General features: G+C 41.7%; 2 protein-coding genes and 1 non-coding gene across 3 annotated transcripts; 2 read left to right on the top strand and 1 right to left on the bottom strand.

Moving 5' to 3' along the window:
* The first annotated feature begins 5,041 nt into the window (after window positions 1-5,041).
* LOC135150578 (uncharacterized) lies at window positions 5,042-9,666 on the top strand. The gene has a single exon (XM_064087004.1). It carries the CDS (start codon window positions 5,042-5,044, stop codon window positions 9,422-9,424), a length of 4,383 nt encoding a protein of 1,460 aa, XP_063943074.1. The 3' UTR covers window positions 9,425-9,666.
* Window positions 9,667-13,085: 3,419 nt separating this feature from the next.
* Window positions 13,086-15,858, top strand: LOC108224061 (probable 2' cyclic ADP-D-ribose synthase BdTIR). The gene is made up of 2 exons (XM_017398613.2): window positions 13,086-15,500; window positions 15,634-15,858. Exons 1-2 carry the CDS (start codon window positions 15,001-15,003, stop codon window positions 15,701-15,703), a joined length of 570 nt encoding a protein of 189 aa, XP_017254102.1. The 5' UTR covers window positions 13,086-15,000; the 3' UTR covers window positions 15,704-15,858.
* Window positions 15,859-17,903: 2,045 nt separating this feature from the next.
* TRNAQ-CUG (transfer RNA glutamine (anticodon CUG)) lies at window positions 17,904-17,975 on the bottom strand. Its single transcript has one exon. It is a non-coding gene; the product is annotated as a tRNA-Gln (tRNA).
* Between the last annotated feature and the right edge of the window lie 5,845 nt (window positions 17,976-23,820).

Consider the following 23,820-nt stretch of genomic DNA (forward strand, 5'->3'; position numbering starts at 1 on the left):
TTAATTTCCGAATAATTAAGCGAATAGCGAATACGAATATTTATCTATTCGAATTTGTATTCGTTAACAAACCGAATATTTTTTAAGATTTGAATTCGTATTTGTATTTGTTAACAAACGAATACGAATAATGTTAAACGAATTCGAATACCGAATATTTCATTAAATATTCGTTTCGTTAACAGCCCTAATATATATGTAAAAGTCTACACCAAGAGACGCAAAATGCCAAGTAATTGTTCTAAATTTTTTAATGAAGTCTATGCTTTAACATGCATGTAGAAGTTGCATCTCTATATTTAAATAAATTGGAGACATTAATTTATAAAATTTTATCAATATTGTTAGCGAAAACTAGACTTATGCTAGTTAAATAAAATCTTTAAAAGTTAGTAGAGTAGTTCATACTCCCTCCGTCCCCCTCAATTGTTTACATTGGAGGGGGAACACTGAGACCAAGACAATATATGAAAAATGAGTAAAATTAGATCAAAAGTGGTTAAAATGATAGGACCTACCAATATTTAATAACAGATTTGAGATAGTGGAGGAAAGTAGTGGATGTAATAGTAGTTTTTATTGTTAAATATGAGATAGTAAGAGAAAATAGTGGGTGTAATGATGAGAAAAACTTACTATTTATAGTAACGTAAAGAAATGAGAGGAACAGAAGGAGTAATCAATTCATAAAGTTCCGGCCTCCAGGATATCAAACCGGGTCAACAAACACCAGGGTGTATTAAAATACTGTACATTTTCATTTATATTATTTTGAAACGAAACTGGCCCACTTCAGATTCAGTTGAGTCGTTATTGAAAAGGTCAAATACCCAGGCCTAGATTGTTCCTTCTGGCGAAAATCATTCGAAATAAATATATACTCCCTCCGTCCCTCCCTCCCGTTTATTATCGTTTGGGTTGGGCACGGAAGTTAAGAAATATGTATAAAGTAGTGGAAAGGAGAAGGAAAAGTGGGTGCAGTGGTGGGACCCATTGATTTTTAATGTATAAAAAGAAGATAGTGGAGTAAAAGTAATGTCAAAAGAAAAGAAAAGTGAAAAAGTGGTGGGACCCATTGATTATTTTGGGTAAGTTTTGAAATATAAAGAATTGGATGGGACCCCAAAAAAGAAAGTGTAAAGAAATAGAAGGGACGGAGGGAGTACTACTCTATAACATGCATTTTGATTGCATACCAAGTTTAGTTTAAAATCGCGAATTCACTTATAAACACCTCTAGTCAACAAAATCAAACCTTATACTCTTCCGAGTCATCTTATAATATTGACAGAACATAAACAAATTTATTATAATCAACAAAATTTTATATTCAGGAATCACAGATAAATTTTGCGATTAAATTTCCAAAATTCCGAAATTAATTTCGCCCTGAAACCTCCCGGATCAGCACCGGGATCTCGCCAGCACCCGAGGTAAAATAAACTAATAGCATGAAATTTTACGGTACATGCATGCAACATAACACGATGAATAAAAATTGAGATCCAAAAACCAACGCAAAGCACTAAATAAATAAGGAAATAGCACGAAATTTACGTGTTTGAAGGATTAAAATCATAATTCGTCGTAATAACACCTAGAGAGTCAAGAAATTCAAACGGCCTTCGTATTGTATTGTATTTTGTCAAGACAAACACCAAATGCTTCTAGGGTCCGATCTGAATCCCGTTAGTAAAACCGTTGAATTCAATTCTTTCCTTGAAATTCGTACTCTCATTACGAATCAAGTGCCTACATTTTTTTTTAAGCTTATAAATAGATGAGTGTATCATAAAACAATCTACATTTTAACTTCAGCGCACACAAAATTAGAAACTGTTGTAGCCGTTTTTAGGCTGTGGGGGAGTAGAGGAGGGCGCGCCCTCCACGGCATGATCCCGGGAGGCGCGGCCTCCTGTCTTAAGTGTAGGTGTCGCGTGTCTGAAGTACAGGAAGAAATAAGTAGTGAAGACCCAAGGCGCGCCCTCCGTGGTCGCGCCCACAGGTGATGAATATGTGTGAGGTTGAGTGAGTCTCGACGACGACCCTTCCGAGGGATACGAAGACCTACCCTTCCGAGGGATATGAAGACTAGTGCCAGAGCTCATCTGGTAGTTATCAGGCTCATCTGGTAGTTCCCGGGTTACGTCCGGGCATGATCTATAATCCCCAGTCCTGCTATCTGCCGGGTTGTCCTCGTGCGGGGGCCTGGGGTGATCATGGTTGTAGAAGGCCCTCAGGGGTAACACGAAGGCCGATCATATGTCCGGGTCCTGTATTCTGGTGAGTTAGTCCTCATTGGGGGACTGGGATGATCGTGTAACTTGGCTCCTCGATTGTCTTATCTCTTAGTGAGAACCTTCACTAGGGGGTAAGGACGCGTCCCTACGCCTCATGGAAGTGGTCACGACTCTGTCCGATGTCTCCTCCATGTTACGAAGAGTAGCGGTTAGTGTCATCTCTCGTAGTGGAGGTGATGCCGTATCCGTGATGTACTTGGATTAGGATTCTAAGGTAGTTGTCTCAAGGCTTACTTCTAACTGGAGTAGAACTCTAAGTGATAAGTCTCCGACCCATGGTTGGTCTTATCCCCAAGAGGCCTAGTCCTGATCAAACTAGGAGTCTTGGTTCTATAGAACTACGTACGGCTTGATCCCCTATATAAAGGGGTACGTAGGCACATCAAGGGGATATATCGAGAGTTGTGAGAACGAGAGCAGAAATATATTCCCTTGATCTCAGCCACCCTCAAACACCTAAAACCACCGTCCACGGCGGATCTCCGTCATATAATCACCGTAAAACACCTAAGTCCGTCAACGAACCTCACGTTTGTTGATTCACCAAATTCCTCTATCAACAAATTGGCGCTAGAAGGAGGGGAACCAGGTGAAATCTCAAAGAGGAAGAGATGGCCAACCACGACGATGATTTGTATGAAGGAGAGTACTACGTTGAAGATGAACCAGTAGAACCGTACTCACCGGTGCACATTGAAGACCCCCGCACCTTGCCTAACAACCCACCTCCGGTTGTGGTCAGTAATACGGAGCTTCTTAGTGCCCTTCACCGAATGGAACAAAATCAAGCAAGATACAACACACGGTTGAATACCCTGGAGTCCGTCCTGGAAGAACTCGCACCCCGACGCCCTCACCAGTCTAGGAGCCATGATAGGAGGGGACGCAGACGTTTCAGACGCCCCACACCTCGAATGTTGGAGTATGGAGATGCAACTCCCGGCGCTAATCATCCCCAAGGAACAACCGTCAACCACGGGGCTCATGGTACCCAGGGCGCGCCCTTGACCGTCTCCGTACCACCAACTCAGCCGGGAGGGTCCGGGCAAGGAAGAGGAAATCAGAACGCGAACGCCCGACCCTTGGCCGAAAGACTTGGGATCACACCAGACAGCCTAGCCATGATTGTGCATCTGGCGGGAGAGGAACAGCGAGAACGCCAGGGGACTCAAGGCGCGCCCTCAGAACAAAGGCGCGACACCGGCGTTGGCAGAACCTACCGGGGAGTAAGAGGTAGAGGCAGAGACCACACATCAATCGGAGGAAGAGGTCGCGGACCACCCATAATTGAATACCTCCCTTCGCAGAGCGAGTCTAGCCAGCACACGCCAAACCAGTTAGGTCGAAGGAGGTCGCGCCCCCTCAATGGTAACACAGGCGCAACCCATCAAACCAATCCTCAACAAACCACACCTAATGACCAGACAGGCGTGACCAATCAAACCACTCCTCACGATCATACGGGCACAAACCCTCAAGCCAACGCTCAAGGTAATGCTCAGCAAACTATTCCTATCATCACTAACCCTCAGCAAACAACTCCCATCACGACCAATCAACAGGCCACTGGGACCCAACAACAAACACCCACGGGTACGCAGACGACCCTTGCTACGACCGTCGTTCAAACCCCAGGCGGCAACACCAATACTGTGGCCACACCTATCACTACCCTAGCTAATAATACCGGCACAACGGTTACACCCATTACTACCCAAACGGCTACGCAAACCATCCCTGGACTCGGAGCCATCAACGGAGAAGACCTTAAGAAACTACTTGCCCTCCTACAAGCTGGACATTCCACCGCTGTACCTAACATCCCTTCGCCATTCACCGCTGCGGTCCGTGACGCCCAACTCCCAACAGGGTTCAGACATGTGAATGCAGACCTTCGATACCATGGCAATTCGGACCCCCGGGAATTCTTAATCAGGTTCAACATTGAGATGGACTTGTATCAAATTCCAGACCTCGTCAGGTGTAGGTTCCTTGCGGCAAGTCTAAGGGAAAGTGCTCAGCAATGGTTTCAGAAATTAGGGGAAGGTGTGATCTCTTCTTGGGTAGACATGCAGCGAATGTTCATGATGCAGTTTCAAGCCGCGACCAAATACGCCCCACCAGTCACCACCTTAGCCAATGTCAAGCAACGCGATAACGAATCTCTAACCGCATACTTCAAGAGGTTCAACCAGGAGTCTATGGGGGTTACGGGAGCGTCAGATGAGACCTTGAAAAATTTCCTCATCGCCGGTTTAAAGGTTGGAACCGATTTCTGGAAGCACCTACAGGGGAAAGACCCGTCTAACCTGTCAGAGCTGTACGCAGCAGCCGAGTCCTTCAAGAAGGTAGAACAGTCACTCGCTGAGAATCAGAAAGAAATCGCCAAGTCGCGGGGTAAGAGAAAGGAACACACACCTAGTCCGGAACCAAAAGGACGTGGACGTTCCCCAGCAAGGGTACACATGGCTAGTGATAGAAGGAATTAGAGTCCCCCGAGACAACCGGGCACGTACACCCCCCTCGTGGCGTCAGCCGAGCACATCTATGCGGTAAGCAAAGATAAGGCCCCTTTTCGGAAGCCGCAGCCTATTCCCTATAACGTTGCCAAAGACAAGAAGAAGTACTGTGACTTTCACGAATCGGCTGGACATAACACCGCGGACTGTAGACACCTTAAGGAGGAGATTGAGGAGTTACTCAGGGCAGGTTACTTAACGGAATGGGTAAAGAAATATAGAATGGATCACCCACCGGAAAGGCGCGCCCGCGGAAGATCACCCGAAAATAAAGATGATGAAAAGCAGAGCGACACCCAGTTTGTGAGGGAAGGTAGCATTAGGAGCATATTCGGAGGCCCCTACATAGGTGGAGGCAGTCGAAAGGCAATGGAGAGGTACGCCAAGGAGGCAAGGGACTACCCCTTTACCAACGTAAACCATTTATCAGCCAGGGCCCCGAGAGTCTTCAAAGGAGAAACTATGGACATCACTTTCACAGAGGACGACGCTAGATGGGTACACCATCCCCACAACGATGCCCTAGTGGTCGCCATGCGCATCGCCACTATGAACGTTCACCGGGTATTCGTGGATAATGGAAGTTCGGTTAACATCCTCTACTACGACACTTACAAGAAGATGGGACTACCAGATAAAGACATGACAGTAGAGAACCTCTACATCTATGGCTTCGGAGGAGAGGCCATCAAGGCTAAAGGAACCATCCGCCTACCTGTGACATTGGGAGAAGCGCCACGGGCGACCACACAGATATCTGAGTTCGTAATCATCGACCACCCGTCAGCTCATAATGCACTAATGGGGCGCCCTCTCTTGAAAGACATGAGGATAGTTACCTCCATCTATCATCTCACTTTGAAGTTTCCTACTCCTGGAGGGGTTGGGTGCGTAAAGGGATCTCAGTACGAGTCTCGCGACTGCTATGGCCGATCGCTCAAAAATTTTCAGGAGAAGAGAGGAGTGAGACCCCATGAGGAACTCCATTCAGTCCACGCTATCTACTTTATCCAATACCCGGAAAGTGATACGGAGGGCGCGCCCTCACCCTTACCATCCGAAGAACACATCCACTTCGAGGATAAACTACCCCTCACACATGAGTCAAAGGTGGGAGAATGTAAAGAGCGAGTCGGGGAGGCAGGGGTCACCCCCCCCCCCGCCAAAATCCGGAAGATAGACAAGGCAGAGGTAGTGATGGAACTAGATGACCCCGTACCAATTAAAGGAACACCCGAGCATACATCCCCAGAACACAAGGCAAACCCCCAACAATTTGATTTTGATCTAGACCCTAGGTTGCCTATGCCCATGCAGAACACGGGACCAGCTGAGGACACAGTCGAGATACAGGTTACACCGGGGAGTGATGATAAGGTCCTCAAGATAGGGTCGAAACTAAGTTCTGAGGTAAGGACCAAGCTGACAGAGTTCCTAAAGGCCAACCTTGATGTGTTCGCTTGGAGTCATGAAGACATGATCGGGATTGATCCGGCTGTTATGTGTCACCATCTCAACATCGACCCCACCAAAAAAGGTATTAGACAGAAGCGTAGACCCATAAGTGGGGAAAGAGCTGAAGCCCTCCAGGAAGAAGTAGACCGTCTCATGAAAGCGGGATTAGTAAAAGAGTCGTTCTACCCAACATGGCTAGCAAACCCAGTGCTGGTGAAAAAACCCAACGGGAAGTGGCGTACCTGCATAGACTTCACAGACCTTAACAAGGCGTGTCCTAAAGATAGCTTCCCACTGCCTAGGATCGATCAGTTGGTAGACTCAACGGCCGGCCACGCTCTCCTTAGTTTCATGGATGCATACTCGGGTTACAACCAGATCCCCATGTACGAGCCTGACCAGGAGCACACCTCATTTATCACGGACAGAGGGCTATATTGTTATATTGGCATGCCATTTGGACTCATTAACGCAGGCGCGACTTACCAAAGGCTCGTAAACATGATGTTCAAGGATCAAATCGGAAAGACCATGGAGGTGTACGTTGATGACATGTTGGTAAAATCCAAGAAAGCCAATGATCATGTGTCCCACTTATCTGACATGTTCGAAATCCTAAGGAAGTACAGGATGAAGCTCAACCCTCAAAAGTGTGTCTTCGGAGTGGAGTCAGGGAAGTTTCTTGGTTTTATGGTGAACCACAGAGGTATTGAGGCCAATCCTGCGAAAATCAAAGCTTTGTTAGAGATGAAGTCTCCAACCAATATCAAACAGGTCCAAAGCCTAACCGGAAGGATCGCCGCTTTGAACAGGTTTGTATCAAAGTCTTCCGAAAAATGCAAAGAGTTCTTCAAGGCCGTGAAGGGTGCATCCAAGGATTTTGAATGGACGGTAGAATGTGAAAGCGCTTTCGTGAAAATCAAAAAACACTTGGGCGAGCCACCCCTCTTAGCCAAACCAGATGAAGGTGAGACACTCGTACTCTACCTAGCTGTCTCAGACTACTCCATCAGTGCCGTTTTGGTGAAGGAGGACGCAGATGGTCAGTCCCCAGTCTATTATGTAAGTAAAAGGTTGTTGGACGCAGAGACTCGCTACACAAGTATGGAAAAGTTGGTGTATGCTTTGGTACACGCATCCCGAAAACTACGACCCTACTTCCAAGCGCATAAGGTGGAAGTACGGACCGCGTACCCCCTTCGTCAAATCATGCACAAACCAGAGGTAACAGGCAGGATGATGAAGTGGGCGATTGAATTAGGACAATTCGACATTGACTACAGACCGCGTACCGCCATCAAAGGTCAAGCCCTGGCGGATTTCATTTTAGAGTTTCCGGAAGATGGAGAGAACTCTGGCCTACTAATCAAATATGACCCAGACCTACCCCCACAACCGGACGCCCCGAAAGAAGATATCCCCGAACTATGGTGGACGGTGCACACCGACGGCGCTGTGAATAATGACGGAGCAGGTGCTGGCATAGTATTGGTAAGCCCCGAGGGACACAGGCTCTTGAACGCAATCCACTTCACCTTCCAACTATCTAATAACGACGCAGAATATGAGGCATTAGTGGGAGGCTTAAAGCTAGCCCTCGAGATGAAAGTCAGAAGACTTGTGGTGAAGCTTGACTCAATGCTGGTGGTAGAGCATATAAAAGGGGGGTACCAAGCCAAGGGGCCCAAGACAGCTATGTACCTCCAATGCGTCCAGAGGTTGCTAGACCAATTTGAGGAAGTGCAAGTCAACAAGGTACCTAGAGAGTTCAACGGAGACGCCGACGCCTTGGCGAAATTGGGATCTCAAAAAGAAGCTTCCTTGTTGGGGGTGATTCGGTTGGAAGTCCAAGAGGTGCCTAGCATCCCGGAACTAAATGTCATGGAGGTAGGAGACGGCGTCAAGCATCAAACATGGATGACACCGATATGGGATTTCATTAAGGAAGGAAAGCTACCCGAAGACAAAGCCGAAGCACGGAGGCTGAGATATAAGGCAGCCAGGTATGTCGAGTATGACGGCAAACTATATAAGAGGGGCTTCAACCAGCCATTGTTGAAGTGTATAGACGGTGATGAGTGCACCTATGTACTGAGAGAGGTCCATGAAGGCATATGTGGGAACCACTCGGGAGGTAACTCATTAGCTATGAAGGTTCTAAGGCAGGGATACTACTGGCCTACCCTAAGGAGTGACGCCTTCGATTTCGCCAGAGCGTGTGATAAGTGCCAACGGTTTGCCAACTTCACCCATAACCCAGCAACATCCTTGACCAGCATGACCAGTCCTTGGCCTTTTGCCATGTGGGGGATAGACTTGATTGGGGAACTCCCTAAAGCCAAGGGAGGTGTGAAGTACGCGGTGGTAGCTGTGGATTACTTTACCAAGTGGGCGGAGGCCGCACCCTTAGCCACCATCACAGCCAAAAAGATTAAGGATTTTGTTTTTAACTCTATTGTTTGCAGGTTTGGAATCCCTTACAAGCTGATCTCGGACAACGGAAAGCAATTCGACAGCAAGGAATTGAGAGGCCTCTGTGATGACCTCGGAATCAAGAAGGATTTTGCAGCGGTATACCATCCCCAGAGCAATGGGCAGACGGAGGCGGTGAATAAAATCATCAAACACACCTTGAAGACTAAGCTGGAAGATAGCAAGGGAAGCTGGCCGGAGGAACTCCCCATGGTGCTATGGTCTTACAACACGACTCCTAGGACTACGACTGGGGAGTCGCCATTTGTGTTGACCTACGGATGTGAAGCCATGGTTCCAATAGAGGTCGGAGCTGGGTCGTTCAGGCGAGATTACTTTGAGAAACAGGACAACGATGTCAACCAAAGACTCTACTTGGATATGATTGAAGAGATCAGAGCTACCTCGCAGATACGATTAGCTGCATACCAGCAACGAACAGCGAGGTATTACAACAACAAAGTGAAGGCTCACCCATTCCAAGTAGGAGACCTCGTCCTCAGAAAAGTTGTGCTCAACAATAAGAACCCCTTGCATGGGGTCTTCGGTGCCAACTGGGAAGGTCCCTACAGGGTGAAGGTGATACTATGGAAGGGAACCTATAGACTGGAAGACTTAGACGGGAAGCCTGTTCCGCGCCCCTGGAATTCGGAACACCTAAAGAAATACTATCAGTAGCCAAAGGCTGCATAGACTAGCCATGACACTAATGTCATCCCTAGTCTAGGGGAGTGGTGATGCATATATGCTCTCTCCTAGCAGAGGTTTTTTGCTAGTCTTTTTATGTCCCCTTGGGGTTAACAGCTCCCTGGGACGGGTGCGGTTTCGTACTCGAGCGCATTATCTCTATCGTATGTAGGTATGGGCCCGAGGCCATGGCATGTTTTAACTATCTTAATAAAGGCCTAGAGCCACTCTATTTCCACAAAAAGATTGTGTCGAATGATTGTTTCTGAACAACTGTGATTAGAACGGCTCCGGAGCCGCGCCCTGGCCCTAAAATATTCTAAGGCAGGAGAAGGGCGCGCCGGTAGAATACTAACAAAAGAATTTAAGAATGATAGAAATATTCTGAAGCAGGGAGGCGCCCCTGATAAAGGGAAGGCCGCGCCCCTTCTAACAAAAGACATGCTTAATCCCATATCCAAAGGCGATAGGCATAATTCAGAGTGATAGCCATGAATAAACGGTAAAGACAAGACACATTTGCAATGACAGTTTCACAAAGCCACAGTAAAGATACTGTTTAAAAGACCTTAGGGCGCGCCCTAAGCGATAGCGCCCCCGCTATAGGCATAATGGTACAAACCATGAGAAACATGCTAAGGCATGCGGAGGCCGCGCCCCCAACAAGATGAAGGTCGCGCCCTAGCCTAAGGCTGGACTTAAAGAAAGCTATAAGCCTGTGATTTCGAGCAAGAAACAATGTCTTCGCCACATGAAATGGTGCAGTAAGATCACATAGCTAAGTTAATAGCAACAACAGGCATTACTGAGAGACACTAACAACATCATCAAGACAATTAGATAAATTAATAGCCAACCGGAGGGCGCGCCCCCCGGATTAATTCTGAATGTCACAGATGAAAATTTGTTTAAGTACAATTTGCAAGGCATCAAAAGAGGGCCTGCTCCTCAGTGTACGTCCAGGGTTTAAAGGGATAAAGCAAAATTAACTTAAGAAGCTTGGTTGTCAACAGTGTCCTTGGTCACATTGTCCTGAGGGCGCGCCTGTTCCTCAGCCTCCCTATGGGCAGAAGCTTCTTTTGCCAAGGTTTCCTCGATAAGAACCTTCTTAGCATCAATGAGGGCTGGTTGTTCGACCTTGAATTCTTCTACCCATTTTGCCATCTCGGAACCAAAGTGGGAGCCCCAGTCAAAAGAGGGCGCGCCAGCAACGAAGGTGGCCACATAATTGTTAACCCCATCGTCGAAGGCCGCGCCCTCGATCTTTGTGACTTCCGCAGCTGTAAGTGAGGCCTGGTTGTCCTTGAGTTCCTGGTTGGCAGCAGCTAAGTCCTCATTTAACTTCTTTAAGTTCTCAACCTCTCTTTGAAGAGGCTCAAGGCACGCCCTTTCCTCTTTCAACGACCTCTGACAACTCCTCCATCCATCCTGCGCCTTCTTCAGATCCTCCCTTTGAGACTTGAAATCCTCCTTCAATTTGGAGAGGTTCTCCTCGGCCTTCTTCAGGGAGGCCGCGTCCTCTAGTCGACGTTCCTCCCTGTCGTGGAGATGAACGAGGAACTCGGCCGCGCCCTTGAGCAAAAAAGTGTCCTTTTCCTCCTGAGGTTTGGCCCTCCATTGGTCAAGCTCCTTTTCATCGACATAGGTATCACCTATGTCGGCGAAAAGGCGCGCCGATTTGCCCATGGAGGGCGCGCCCTTGGTTAACTGCCTCTTCCTTTTGGCAGGTTGTTGCTCAGTAGTGGGAGCTTCTGGGATGTCAGGAATTGTCCGAGTTAGGGCAGAAGCCGCGCCCTTATCTGGAAGTTGCTTGGAGCCAGAGGCCGCGGCCCTGTCTGGCTGGTGGGTAGCGGCACCTTTCTTACCAATGAAGCTTGGACGAGGCATATCTGCACAAGTGAAACCAAGGAAAAAGGGGTTAGGAGTTGGAGAAATCAGTCAATATTAAAGGACACAACCCCGGTAGAAAGGCCGCGCCCTCTTCCACTAAAAAAGAAAAAAAATCATCACAATATACATACAATTGCATGTTTAAACGACATGTAGGAGAAATAATGCAAGTGGAAAAATGCATGATGAATAAAAGATAAGTGGCAAGGGCGCGCCCTTGCGTGTCAAACGCAGCCTTGAATATAAAGCATGGCACATACCAGCAATCAGGGGAGTATAAATGAGAGTGTAATGTAGAGGAAAAGGGAATAAGTTGAAGGCGCGCCCATATGACTGGGCGCGCCGTCGCCTTACCATCTTCATTGTCACCCTCCGAGTCGCTGGACTCAGCCCTCTTTCTCTTGGTGCCCTTCAATTTTTCGCCCACAGGGCGTCCATCAATGAATCTCTTCCATCCTACTTTCGTCCCAACCTCCTCTGGTAGTAGCTTAACCTTGATCAGGTTCTGCTCGGTAACCACAGAGGGAAGGTTCCTCTCAGCAAGTGGAAGGTTGAATACCTTGGCCACACGCTCAGCTTCCTTTGCTGTAAGAGTCGGTTTATCGTGATAAACTGAAGAAGGAGGGTGGAGAAGTAAGGATCTTGGAGTAAAAAGAAGAAGGGTCGCGCCCTCACCTGAAGGGCGCGCCCTTATAAGATTAAGAAAGAGGGTGGCATACCTGGTTCTGGGTTAAACTGGGTGGTGACCCGGGTAGTGTTGTAAATGTAGAAGAATGTGTCTTTCCACTTCTTTACGTGTGTATTCCTACCCTCAGAGAAACCTTTTCTGTTGTGCTCGTGCTGCACCACAAGGTAAAAGTATCCTGGTTGACTTTGAGCCAACCTGAAGAAATAGCTCACCTCCCTCATGGAGGGCGCGCCCAAACCCACTTTATCGAAAAGAATATAAAGTCCGGCGGCCAACATGTAAGAGTTAGGCGAGAGTTGGATGGGCGCGACCTGGAACCAATCACACAGGTCGACATAGTATGATGGCAAGGGCGCGGTCACACCCAAGGGTACGTGCCTAAGGGTGGTGACCATTCTTGGTATTCGAATATTTTCTTTATCAAATCTATGGGGTCGCATCCCATCTTTGGGGACAACAGCTTTCCCCTCCATATGATAATAGGCTTGCAGCCACTCTAGCTCATCCCAGGAAATGAAGGAGTCCTGGTCTACACAGGCCAGTTTGCCTGCTCTTCTCTTGATGGCTTCCACAGCCCTAGGAGACAAGGTGTCATTGTCAGGAAGGGTGTCCCACTCAATATCTTCTTCCCATGACTCTATCTTGGGATGTTCATAGGGCTCTGGAGAACTGTCAGGGGAGGTGATTGTGACTAGGCCCCTCTTCAGGCGCGCCTTCGGATTCTGAAGAGCTTTCTTGACAAAGGGGAGAGTTAGGAGGAGTGTCGTCAATAGCAATCCTTTTCCCTTTGTCAGGTTTAGAAGGCGCGGCTTCAGTCATCCTGGAGGGCGCGGCCTCCGTTGCGTTGTCAGCCTTGGTGTGTGGAGGGCCATCATCAAACCATGACTCGATTTCGGAATCGTAGTCCGCAGGGCGCGCCCAATGGCTGGATGGCTGGGCCTGAGTAGTGTCTTGAGGCTGAGGCGAAGAGGAATCCATGTCTGAAATGAAAGTGCCCTCCGCTATTTGTTTGTTGATTCTCTCTAAGAGCTCTTGTGGAACCCTTTGAGGGCTTCTGGGAGGAGAAGGAGGAAAGACCTCAGGAGGGGAAACTGATATCCCGATGCGGCTGAGGAAATCTCGAAAGGGATGAAAAGGAGGAGACGCGCCCTCGTCTGCCAGCTGAAAAGAAAAAAGTGAAGAAGGTGTGAGGGCGCGCCCATGGAGAAGAATATGAGGGGATAAAAGAGAAAAGAGATAAGTGAAGATGGGAGGTTCAAAAGAATAGAAGGACGCGACCTAGTCGGGCAGGGCGCGCCCTCTATGCATTATGACTAGCGGATGAGAGAGTGGTGGTCTAGTGTGGCTTTCACTATAGTTCGTAAGCGCGCCCTCGAAGGAGGCCGCGCCCTTGGGCACTTAAGCCATTATTCGACAAACAGAATACACTATATTATTAATTGCAATTTTAGATCAAACGCGAAGCAAGTTAATATACAGATATACATATACATATATGTTGACAGCAAGAACATGAAGAACAGCGGGAAGACGAAAGGACATGGTGCTAGATCTAGTAAAATTCATGGTGGGATCTTGCAAAAGAATAACGAAAATGTACCTTAGGAGTTGGGGAGTCGATTTGTTGGACCGAAATCGCCGGAAAATTGCCGGAAGATGGAGTTCTGGTGCCGGAAATTTGAAATCGCCGCCTGAGAGAGAGAGTGTATGGAAATGATGAAATGGAGACGAAGAAGGAGTATTTATAGTAGGAGGTTGGATGTGACAGCTGTCCTCTTGTAACGGTTGTGGCTTTTCAAATTCAGAAGGGGGAGGTCGCGCCGGTCACGAAAGGCGCGCCCTCTGTTAAGGATGAGGGATGCTCTGTGAAGATTTCCTAGACATTTGCAATATCTACCAAATCTGGGGAGTACTTGTTGTAGCCGTTTTTAGGCTGTGGGGGAGTAGAGGAGGGCGCGCCCTCCACGGCATGATCCCGGGAGGCGCGGCCTCCTGTCTTAAGTGTAGGTGTCGCGTGTCTGAAGTACAGGAAGAAATAAGTAGTGAAGACCCAAGGCGCGCCCTCCGTGGTCGCGCCCACAGGTGATGAATATGTGTGAGGTTGAGTGAGTCTCGACGACGACCCTTCCGAGGGATACGAAGACCTACCCTTCCGAGGGATATGAAGACTAGTGCCAGAGCTCATCTGGTAGTTATCAGGCTCATCTGGTAGTTCCCGGGTTACGTCCGGGCATGATCTATAATCCCCAGTCCTGCTATCTGCCGGGTTGTCCTCGTGCGGGGGCCTGGGGTGATCATGGTTGTAGAAGGCCCTCAGGGGTAACACGAAGGCCGATCATATGTCCGGGTCCTGTATTCTGGTGAGTTAGTCCTCATTGGGGGACTGGGATGATCGTGTAACTTGGCTCCTCGATTGTCTTATCTCTTAGTGAGAACCTTCACTAGGGGGTAAGGACGCGTCCCTACGCCTCATGGAAGTGGTCACGACTCTGTCCGATGTCTCCTCCATGTTACGAAGAGTAGCGGTTAGTGTCATCTCTCGTAGTGGAGGTGATGCCGTATCCGTGATGTACTTGGATTAGGATTCTAAGGTAGTTGTCTCAAGGCTTACTTCTAACTGGAGTAGAACTCTAAGTGATAAGTCTCCGACCCATGGTTGGTCTTATCCCCAAGAGGCCTAGTCCTGATCAAACTAGGAGTCTTGGTTCTATAGAACTACGTACGGCTTGATCCCCTATATAAAGGGGTACGTAGGCACATCAAGGGGATATATCGAGAGTTGTGAGAACGAGAGCAGAAATATATTCCCTTGATCTCAGCCACCCTCAAACACCTAAAACCACCGTCCACGGCGGATCTCCGTCATATAATCACCGTAAAACACCTAAGTCCGTCAACGAACCTCACGTTTGTTGATTCACCAAATTCCTCTATCAACAGAAACAAAACACAACTTATCTTTAACTGCCAAACCTAGGTTTTTTAAGCCATGCAACATTATTCATCATCAACTTGTAAGAACATTTGTAACCGAATTCTCCACCACCGTAACCAACTCCGGCCGACCATAGGTGGACCATCATCGCCGTGTGACATCTTCATCAGCCACCGCGGCATCGACACGAAAGATAATGTGGCCGGATTGTTGTACGATCATCTCTCAAGGCTAGGGTTTCGGCCTTTCTTGGATAGCAAGAATATGAAGCCGGGTGATAAACTGTTTGATAAAATTGACACTGCTGTACGACAGTGTAAGCTTGGGATATCTGTTTTATCGCCGCGGTACTGCGATTCGTATTTTTGCTTGCATGAATTGTCACTGATTATGGAGTCGAACAAAAAATTTATTCCGATTTTTGTTGACGTAAAGCCCTCGGAGCTTCGTGTCAGGGATAACGGGTGTTGCACCGCCGAAAATCTGAAAAGGTTTTCTTGGGCTCTTCAGGAGGCCAAGTACACTGTTGGCTTAACTTTCAATACATCTAAAGGGTAAGTGCATAAATCATTATATGTAATTCTACATATATAATTACAAATTTTTGTTTCATAATTTAAAAGAAAATTGAATAATGTTCGATTAATGCATAGAGTTTTGTGATGTATGTTGATGTTGATAATGCAGTAACTGGTCCGAGTTTCTGATGGATGCGTCTGACGCGGTGATGAAGAATTTGCTGGAAGTAAAAGATTGATATAGCTGGTGAATTGCAATACTTTATTTAATGACTTGCAAAAATTGCAAGGGGATCTACAAATTTACTGATTCTTTTAACTTATAAATTCTCTAAATGTTTGTTCATTCATTTTCTTATCATCACTTGTATTTATCTTTCTTCGGTAACCTAATAAGACCATTTACTCGTATTAGATCAGGTCATTTTATTGTATGCTTGTAAATGCTGTACCTAGAACCGAACCGAGCGAGCGAGAGGCTAGCTAGCTGCTGAAATCTCAGTTGGCTCAGAAAATCTTTTTTTTATATATTTCAATAATGTTTTCAGTTTTCTCTTATAATAATAAGATATAACATATTTATTCATACGATCTCTGACTGATTTAAAACAATCAGTTTATAATCATAATCGATTTTAAACTCAGGTCATTTTGATTTCTGATTATGTTCCCGTGATTAAAAACTTTGGGCAGTATTAAAGACGTTCTTGGATTTAATCAATCATGTACGTATATGTGATTGATGCAAATGTGTGTCTGAACTCTGAATATACAAATTTCTTCAAATCGACTTCACTGAAATATACTCCCTCCGTCCCCTGAGTAGTATACATTGGGGACGGGTACGCACGGACTTTAATGCTCCTGTAAAGTATAGTTGTGTAATTTATTTTTAAAATTTTCTTTTTCTAAATTATAGTTTGGATGTTATATTTTTATTCAGAAAAAAAAAATCTCAAAAATAAGTTATGGAACTATATTTTATAAGAGCATTGAAATACGTGTCGAGCAGTTGAAAAGAAACGTATACAATTAAATGGTACAGAATAAGTAATCAGAACCTCTTAGCACCGCCACGATTTTTAAAGGAGGCAGACAAAATTCATGCGCATATAGCCATATACTACATAGTATAGCATTGGATGTGTTTGACCATTCTATTAAACATGTTCCAAGTAAAAATAATATAATGTTTTAGAAAATGATAATGGGGATTATTTGGTGAAGAAACCATACGATAGAGGAATTTATATAATGATTAATCGGTTATGGGTTAACTAGAGTATGTGGCGGTATAATGCAAATTATTTTTTGATTTTTTTTTAAAAATCACGGCACGCTTGTTTTAGTTAGATTAGTCTAGATTTGTTCCGTTAACCGAATGCAAGTAATTCATCATTTGAAATTTGGAACCCCGCACTAATAGAGAATATTTTCCCATAAAAAAAATTATATCATTATTATGATATTTGATTCAATTATCTGAAAATCTTCATTTGATCAAGATATATCTACCAATGGACTAATCCTGATACAACATTGAAAAAAATTTACATCACACTTTCTAAGTTATTAATTATCCATTATGTGAATTATCATAAGATTAGGATTGAAAATTCCTGCATATTTCAATATATATATATATATATATATATATATATATATATATATATATATATATATATATATATATATATATATATATATATATATATATATATATATATATATCATAAGCTAACCGAAGTTGTTACAAGAGCAATTTATCGTATAATAGCCAATCTACATGCAAGATATGTGTCTGTATTTTACATGTTGTATGCAACCTTATATAATCTTGCAATAGTGATTGTTTTAACTAACTGAAATTTTATTTTATATAAAATGAATGAGTACAAAAAGTTTATACAGTACACATTTGACGTTATTCTTCGTCCCGTTCATTTTTTTTAACACTTTTTTTTATAATATCTCACTTCTTTACAAAACTAAAATAATTAAATATCTTTCATATTATTAATATTAATAGGTCCTGTCATCTTAAAACCCACCATTTCTAAGTGGTTATTATCTTAGTTTAATAATTTGCTTAAATTCCAAGCCAACAACATTATTAAAAAATTATTGAAAAGAAGAGAGTTCATAAGAATATTAAAATATTTAATATACCATCGTACTGTATCATAATCACGAATGCAATATATTTTTCAAATTTGTAAGTATATGTATCTACTTTTCTAACATTCACGTGTTTAACTAGATAGAAAGAGAACTAATTTAGTACAGTAATATGAAATAGGAACCTGCTGAAAAATTAAATGTGGTATTTGTGTTTACATGGCGAACTTGGGTAGACATTTGAATCTTCTTTTGAATCGACAAGATCGGAGGGAACATGGGTGTTTCATTTGTTTTGGTGTTTGCAAAAATAGCAAAAACAGGTCCCACCGAGACTTGAACTCGGGTTACTGGATTCAGAGTCCAATGTCCTGACCACTAGACCATGGGACCATTTGCGCCACTTCAGGACAAGAAGAGCTTTTGAGACTATTTCAACCCAGATGAGGACAAACACAGTTGAACTATAAACCACAGCATTGTCAGTACGATGCTAAAATGAGAAGCAAGTCCTTTTTACAAGCAATACTTAGTGACTACAAAACAACATTTTACCATATACATGCCTAAAGAATGAACAAATTTCATATCACATTTTATAAAAGTTAAAAAAAAAAAAACAGAGATGCGCATTCAGCAGGCAAAAGCAAGTTTAAGAGGTCTGCAGTTTGCAACATTGGGGTATTGTTCATAAAGTTTGTTTGGTTACTCTTTTTGTTTGCATAATTAAGTACTGCATTTGAAACAACTCGATATAATGCAATTAATTCCTCACCGTGGTAGGAATTAACGTCAGAGCTATGTACATTCACACAGTTATTAATGAATGGTTGGCACACAAATCACCTGAGCTCACCTGCACTGCAGCTCGGAAGAACCTCTCATCTTTTATCGCAAGTCTCACACTGCCTACATCAATGTGATTGTGGGGCTTAAAAGATGTTGAAATTCATGATGTAATATTCAGCTCAACAGTTGTTGGCAAGTGATGCCGGTGTGCAGGTTCACTCAACTCTTCAAGAATACGTATATTGGGTCATCATTAACATGAGATCCCTGTACCAGTTACTAGATGCAAGATGTACGTCATGTATTTCATCCTGGGTGATCACCTGGGCGTTGCACCCAGCTGATCCAACCTACCAGTAAAATTCTCAGACCCTTAACCTTATCAGCAATGTTGCATAATTTCATGTCAGCCATGTCTATAGAAGAACCATATGCAGTGCCAAGAATATTTTTCTCAGAGAATTCAGTAAAGTATGCACTTTGTGAGAATAATGCAGCATTCATACGTGGTGCTCCTAGAAATTGTGAGCAATTGACTGCCAAATCAGCCCATGAAGCTGGAATAATATCAGGGTTCTCTGTAGAAAAGTTGCAATTCAGACCTGACACATCAGGAAACCTCACTTAAACCACAAAATGATGTTGTAACAAATTACAGAATGAATTAAGGAGTAATAGAAAAGATTAATACTGAAAAGAGGTGAATAAGACATTTTCAAGATGTGCATTAAGGGCCATACTTAAATCATATTAGCGTGCCTTTAAAATCAGAATTCATTGTAAAATACCCAAAAGCAGAATTTAATGGATTACGATTACCTTGAACCAAATATTAATATCTTGGCGAAAATTCACCAAAATAGGCTCTGAGTGTTCCAGTCTACATGACTTCCAGATAGGCTAAACATGGGAGGATCATTTTGTGAAGAATAATACTGATTTTCACCTTCAGATAATATGACAGACTTCAGGCCAGAGTTTAAGAACTTTCTGAACTCCCAGCCCTAGTATCCGAAACTTTTGATGAGTTGTATGAATACAGATATGTAACAGATCCTGGTCCATCAAGCTCGTGTGAAGGAGGCAAATCCAACTTCGGTAATCCTGATACCAGTCCCGGAAACAAGCCTTAAAAGGAGAACACATTATAGTTCACAATTCAGCCTCGTGAAATTTTGCAACATAATTAATCATAGAAGTGAGCATAAGAAACCATAATCACTGACATTACTCCAACAAACCACATAACACTGGAAGCAGACTCACCTTGAAGCACAATTGTAAGGGATCGTTTGGTTGGTTGGCATCGGGAATGAACCTGTGTAGGTTGTGTTTTTTATTTTTTTATTTTTATAACCTATAACTTAAAACCACAAGGGTATGGGTTTTTGATACTCAAGGGGGAGGGTGTGTTTAAGAATGTGATATCATTAATATTTCGTACTAATATATAACATAATACAAAAAAGTAAAATTTTTACATGAACAAACACTAATAATAAGAATACAAACCTGATCTCAAACACATACCTGATACCACTCTACTAATGATAATACATAATATTATATAACAAATTAATTTAACTATTAACTCAGTAATAGTTTTGCTCGAAAGATTCATTTCAACACTATACCACACAGATTATATCAAAAATGGAGTTTCACTCTGGTACCTCCTGACCCGATATGTGATTCAAAAAACATACCACTTTACAAACCAAACCCCGTTTTGGTAAATTCTCATGGAAGATAAAAATATTCAAGCATCTAAGGAAAGAATGATATATACAAAAGATGTGGGCAAATGAGAAAGATGTAGAGTAATGCAGAAATCAACTCAAAAACTTCTACAACCTAATCTAATTTATTTAAAGAAAGCCCAAACAAAAGTATGGCACTCCATGTCTCTATCTAATATGGCAAAAGTAAACCAAAATCAAAATTAGGCTATGCTGTCCGCCAGTGGGCACACTTCTAGTCAAAGTACACTTTCATTTGCTTTACTTCCATTAAATGGTCATAATAATTTGCTTTAATAATAATGAAAATCTCATTAATTAGCTCAAAATGGAGTATTTGGGCCAATTTGATGTGCAGACGTGCAGTAGAGAAATCCTTTCACATCTAACGAGTCCTAACTTTGTAGGACAGAGAACGAAACCTAAAGTTGCACATTAACAATACCTAGAAAGATAGATAATATGTACTTCCTAATTTTCTATAATCCAAAGTAGATAAACTCTGCTGAAAAAAGAGAAAATACTAGCTTTATTTCAGATTCAGTATTCGCGCATCTTCGTTTTATTTTTCTTAATTATTTTTGCTACTTTTGTTAACAATGTATAATATCTTGGTAGCATCAATTTTTCTTTAATAAACCTTTGCAGTGGAGTGGGAAAAAACACTAAATCTATTCATCATACTTCCAATTACATGCATTACATATTGCAGTTCCATAACTTCCCACTTACGAATTTGCAACACAGTTCATTAGAAGTACTTAACACAAGCTACTCTGTGACAGACTAACTCATGGGAAATTACAAAACTAATCTAATTTCTGCATTACGAGGTTGTTGGAGCTGGAAGATGACCTAGTAAAATAGCCTAAACAAGAGAATCTGCTTGTGTCATAGCTCTAAGCTTCTCTCAAATCCCAACAGCGTACGTAAGTTATCTTAAAGTTCCCTCGTATATATGATCAGTAATAACTTCTTCACTTCAAGCCATCCCAACGCAACAACAATTATAAAACCTCACTGATTCTACAACAGCTTCTATTAGGGACATTAGTTAGAGATATTCAAAGAAGAAGTTTATAGAATCAATTATTCATTCGTACGCGTTTTTTTCACTCAAAATAGACATGTAAAAGAGGACAGAGGGAATAATTCGTAAGACGGTACCTAGGATGACCCGGGGCAGACAGTGATCAATCAAATCCCGAAGCATCATCGTGATCATCCGGCGCTTTAAATTTTAATATCATCAAACCTCTGATAAATTAACTATAAAACCCCAGCAAGTTTGCTAACCCTGATTAAAACCGATAATGTATAATGTGGCTCAAAGGGTGCTGACTGCTGAGTATAATTTAATTTAAATTATAAATAATATTAATTAATTTATAAATAATTTAATAAACTCCTTAGATATATTTTATTTATGAAATGCCGCCACAACTTTACTCAAAACTTATCAATATTGTTTTAATTTTTATATTATATGACAATTATGTGGATTTAGAATATCATCAAACTGACTCTTTATACTCCCTCCGTCCCATTTTAGTTGTCACATTTCTATTTTTATTGGTCAAATTGACTAACTTTTTGACAAAAAATTATAAGTCTCTTTCATTATTTTAAAAAACTAAAAATTACATTTTAAAGTAGATTAAAATTTATTTCCAGTAATATATTTTTTTATTTTATAATATATTAATAAATTTGAGTCAAACTTTTGATCAATTTGACCGGCACAAACTCAAAGGTGACAACTAAAATGAGACGGAGGAAGTATCATTATATTGGATCAGAGATAAATAGATAAGAGTCAACTAAGCTAAAATTAAATCCTAACGGTATCTTATTGAATTGAAGAAAAATTGTTAACAAATGGTGGTGACATCTTTAAAAAAGTTTGAGGCCAGAGCTGTTTGGGTTAATTTAAAAAAGTGATTTCTTGCTTAAATTAAAAAAGTAGAGTAGAAGTGAGAAATAAATAAGTTAATAAAGTATTTGGAAAAGAAGCAGAAGCTAACATTCTCAGTTTTTTAAAAATGTTTCTGTTTATTTACACAAACGGATTAAAAAAAAAAGTGTGAAAAGGAGAAGCCGGTTCTTCAAAACAAACAGCCCCATAGTTTCCGGATGTTGGGTCGTATAACTATGCAAAGCCCCAAAAATGAGAGCCCATGGCATGAATATTTGGACTAGCCCATTTACATGTATTGCTGTATTTAGTTAGATAGTAAAAAGAAAAAACTTGAAAAACTAAATTTATTTTAGTAAGTGTAGACCTTATTTATTTATTTTATTTCTGTTTGAAAAGGTGTAGACATTATTATCAAGTGAAGATAAATTCGGAATTTTACTACAAAATTCCTCTCTAGAACCTGACTTCCCATGCTAATTTTATTCTTCTTATCTCCTTTTTCTTGGTAACCTTGTTGTTGATCTCTTTAGTAAACCTTAATTGAATTTATTTATTTACTAGTGAATAAAACCGCGCTTCGCGGCGGCGTTATGATTTTTTTATATATTTTGATACGAATTAATATTATAATTGTATAAAGTTATTTTGAGTAATGTTCCTGTTAAACATATCATTGATAAAAAAAATATTATAATTAATATAAAAATTTGTTTAAGTGGTCTCCTATCAAACACAATACTACTAAAAAAAATTGTTTGAACCGCACTCACATCAAAGATAATATTAATCAATAATTATTATAATAATAATAAAATTAAATATAACAATATAGATAAAGTTAGTTTGAGCCGCTCTCTTGTCAAACACAATACTAATAACAAAAAATTATAATATAGATATTAGTTCGAGTCGCCGTACCCTCAAACACAATACTAATAAAAAATTATTATAATTATGATAAAGTTACAGATTATATTTGGATAAAAATTATTTTAAGCCTTGGTACCGTTTTAATAAAAAATAAATTATAACTTAGATAAAAATTGTTTTACCCGCTTTTCCGTCGAAATGATACTAATAGAAGATTTATTATTATTTAGATAAAAACTAATTTGGGCCGCCCTCCCCTCAAACACAATAATAATCAAGAATCTTTTTTAGAAATTTTGATACGAATTAATATTATAATTACATAAAAATTATTTTGAGTCATGTTTCTTTTAAACATATCATTAATAAATTTTTTTATAATTAATATAAAAATTTGTTTAATTGCCCTCCTGTCAAACACAATACTAATAAAAAAAAATTGTTTAACCCGCCCTCTCATCAAAGACAATATTAATCAACAATTATTATATTATGATAAAATTAAATATGATAATATAGATAAAAATTAGTTTTAACCACCCTCTTGTCAAACACAATACTAATAACAAAATATTATAATATAGATATTAGTTTGAGTCTCCTACCGTCAAACACAATACTAATAAAAATTATTATAATTATGATAAAGTTAAAGATTATGATTGGTAAAAATTATTTTAAGTTGTGGTCCCGTTTTAATAAAGAAATATATTATAACTTAAATAAAAAAAATTATTTTAGTCGCTTTCCCGTCAAACATAATACTAATAGAAAATTTATTATTATTTAGGTAAAAATTAATTTGGGCCGCCCTCCTCTCAAACAAAATACTAATTAAGAATAATTTACATTATGATAAAATTATAATTATAATTGGATAAATATATCCATTTTCATAGGTTTTATTTTTTAATTGTTTTGA

Source organism: Daucus carota, chromosome 1, assembly GCF_001625215.2.
Source record: "Daucus carota subsp. sativus chromosome 1, DH1 v3.0, whole genome shotgun sequence".
NCBI classification, from domain to species: domain Eukaryota; kingdom Viridiplantae; phylum Streptophyta; class Magnoliopsida; order Apiales; family Apiaceae; genus Daucus; species Daucus carota.

Bases quoted from the DNA above. Each gene is read 5' to 3' on its own strand.
- LOC135150578 (XM_064087004.1), top strand. From the start codon at position 5,042: ATGGATCACCCACCGGAAAGGCGCGCCCGCGGAAGATCACCCGAAAAT.
- LOC108224061 (XM_017398613.2), top strand. From the start codon at position 15,001: ATGCAACATTATTCATCATCAACTTGTAAGAACATTTGTAACCGAATT. The intron at 15,501-15,633 runs GTAAGTGCATAA...TTGATAATGCAG, and splicing joins ACTTTCAATACATCTAAAGG to TAACTGGTCCGAGTTTCTGA.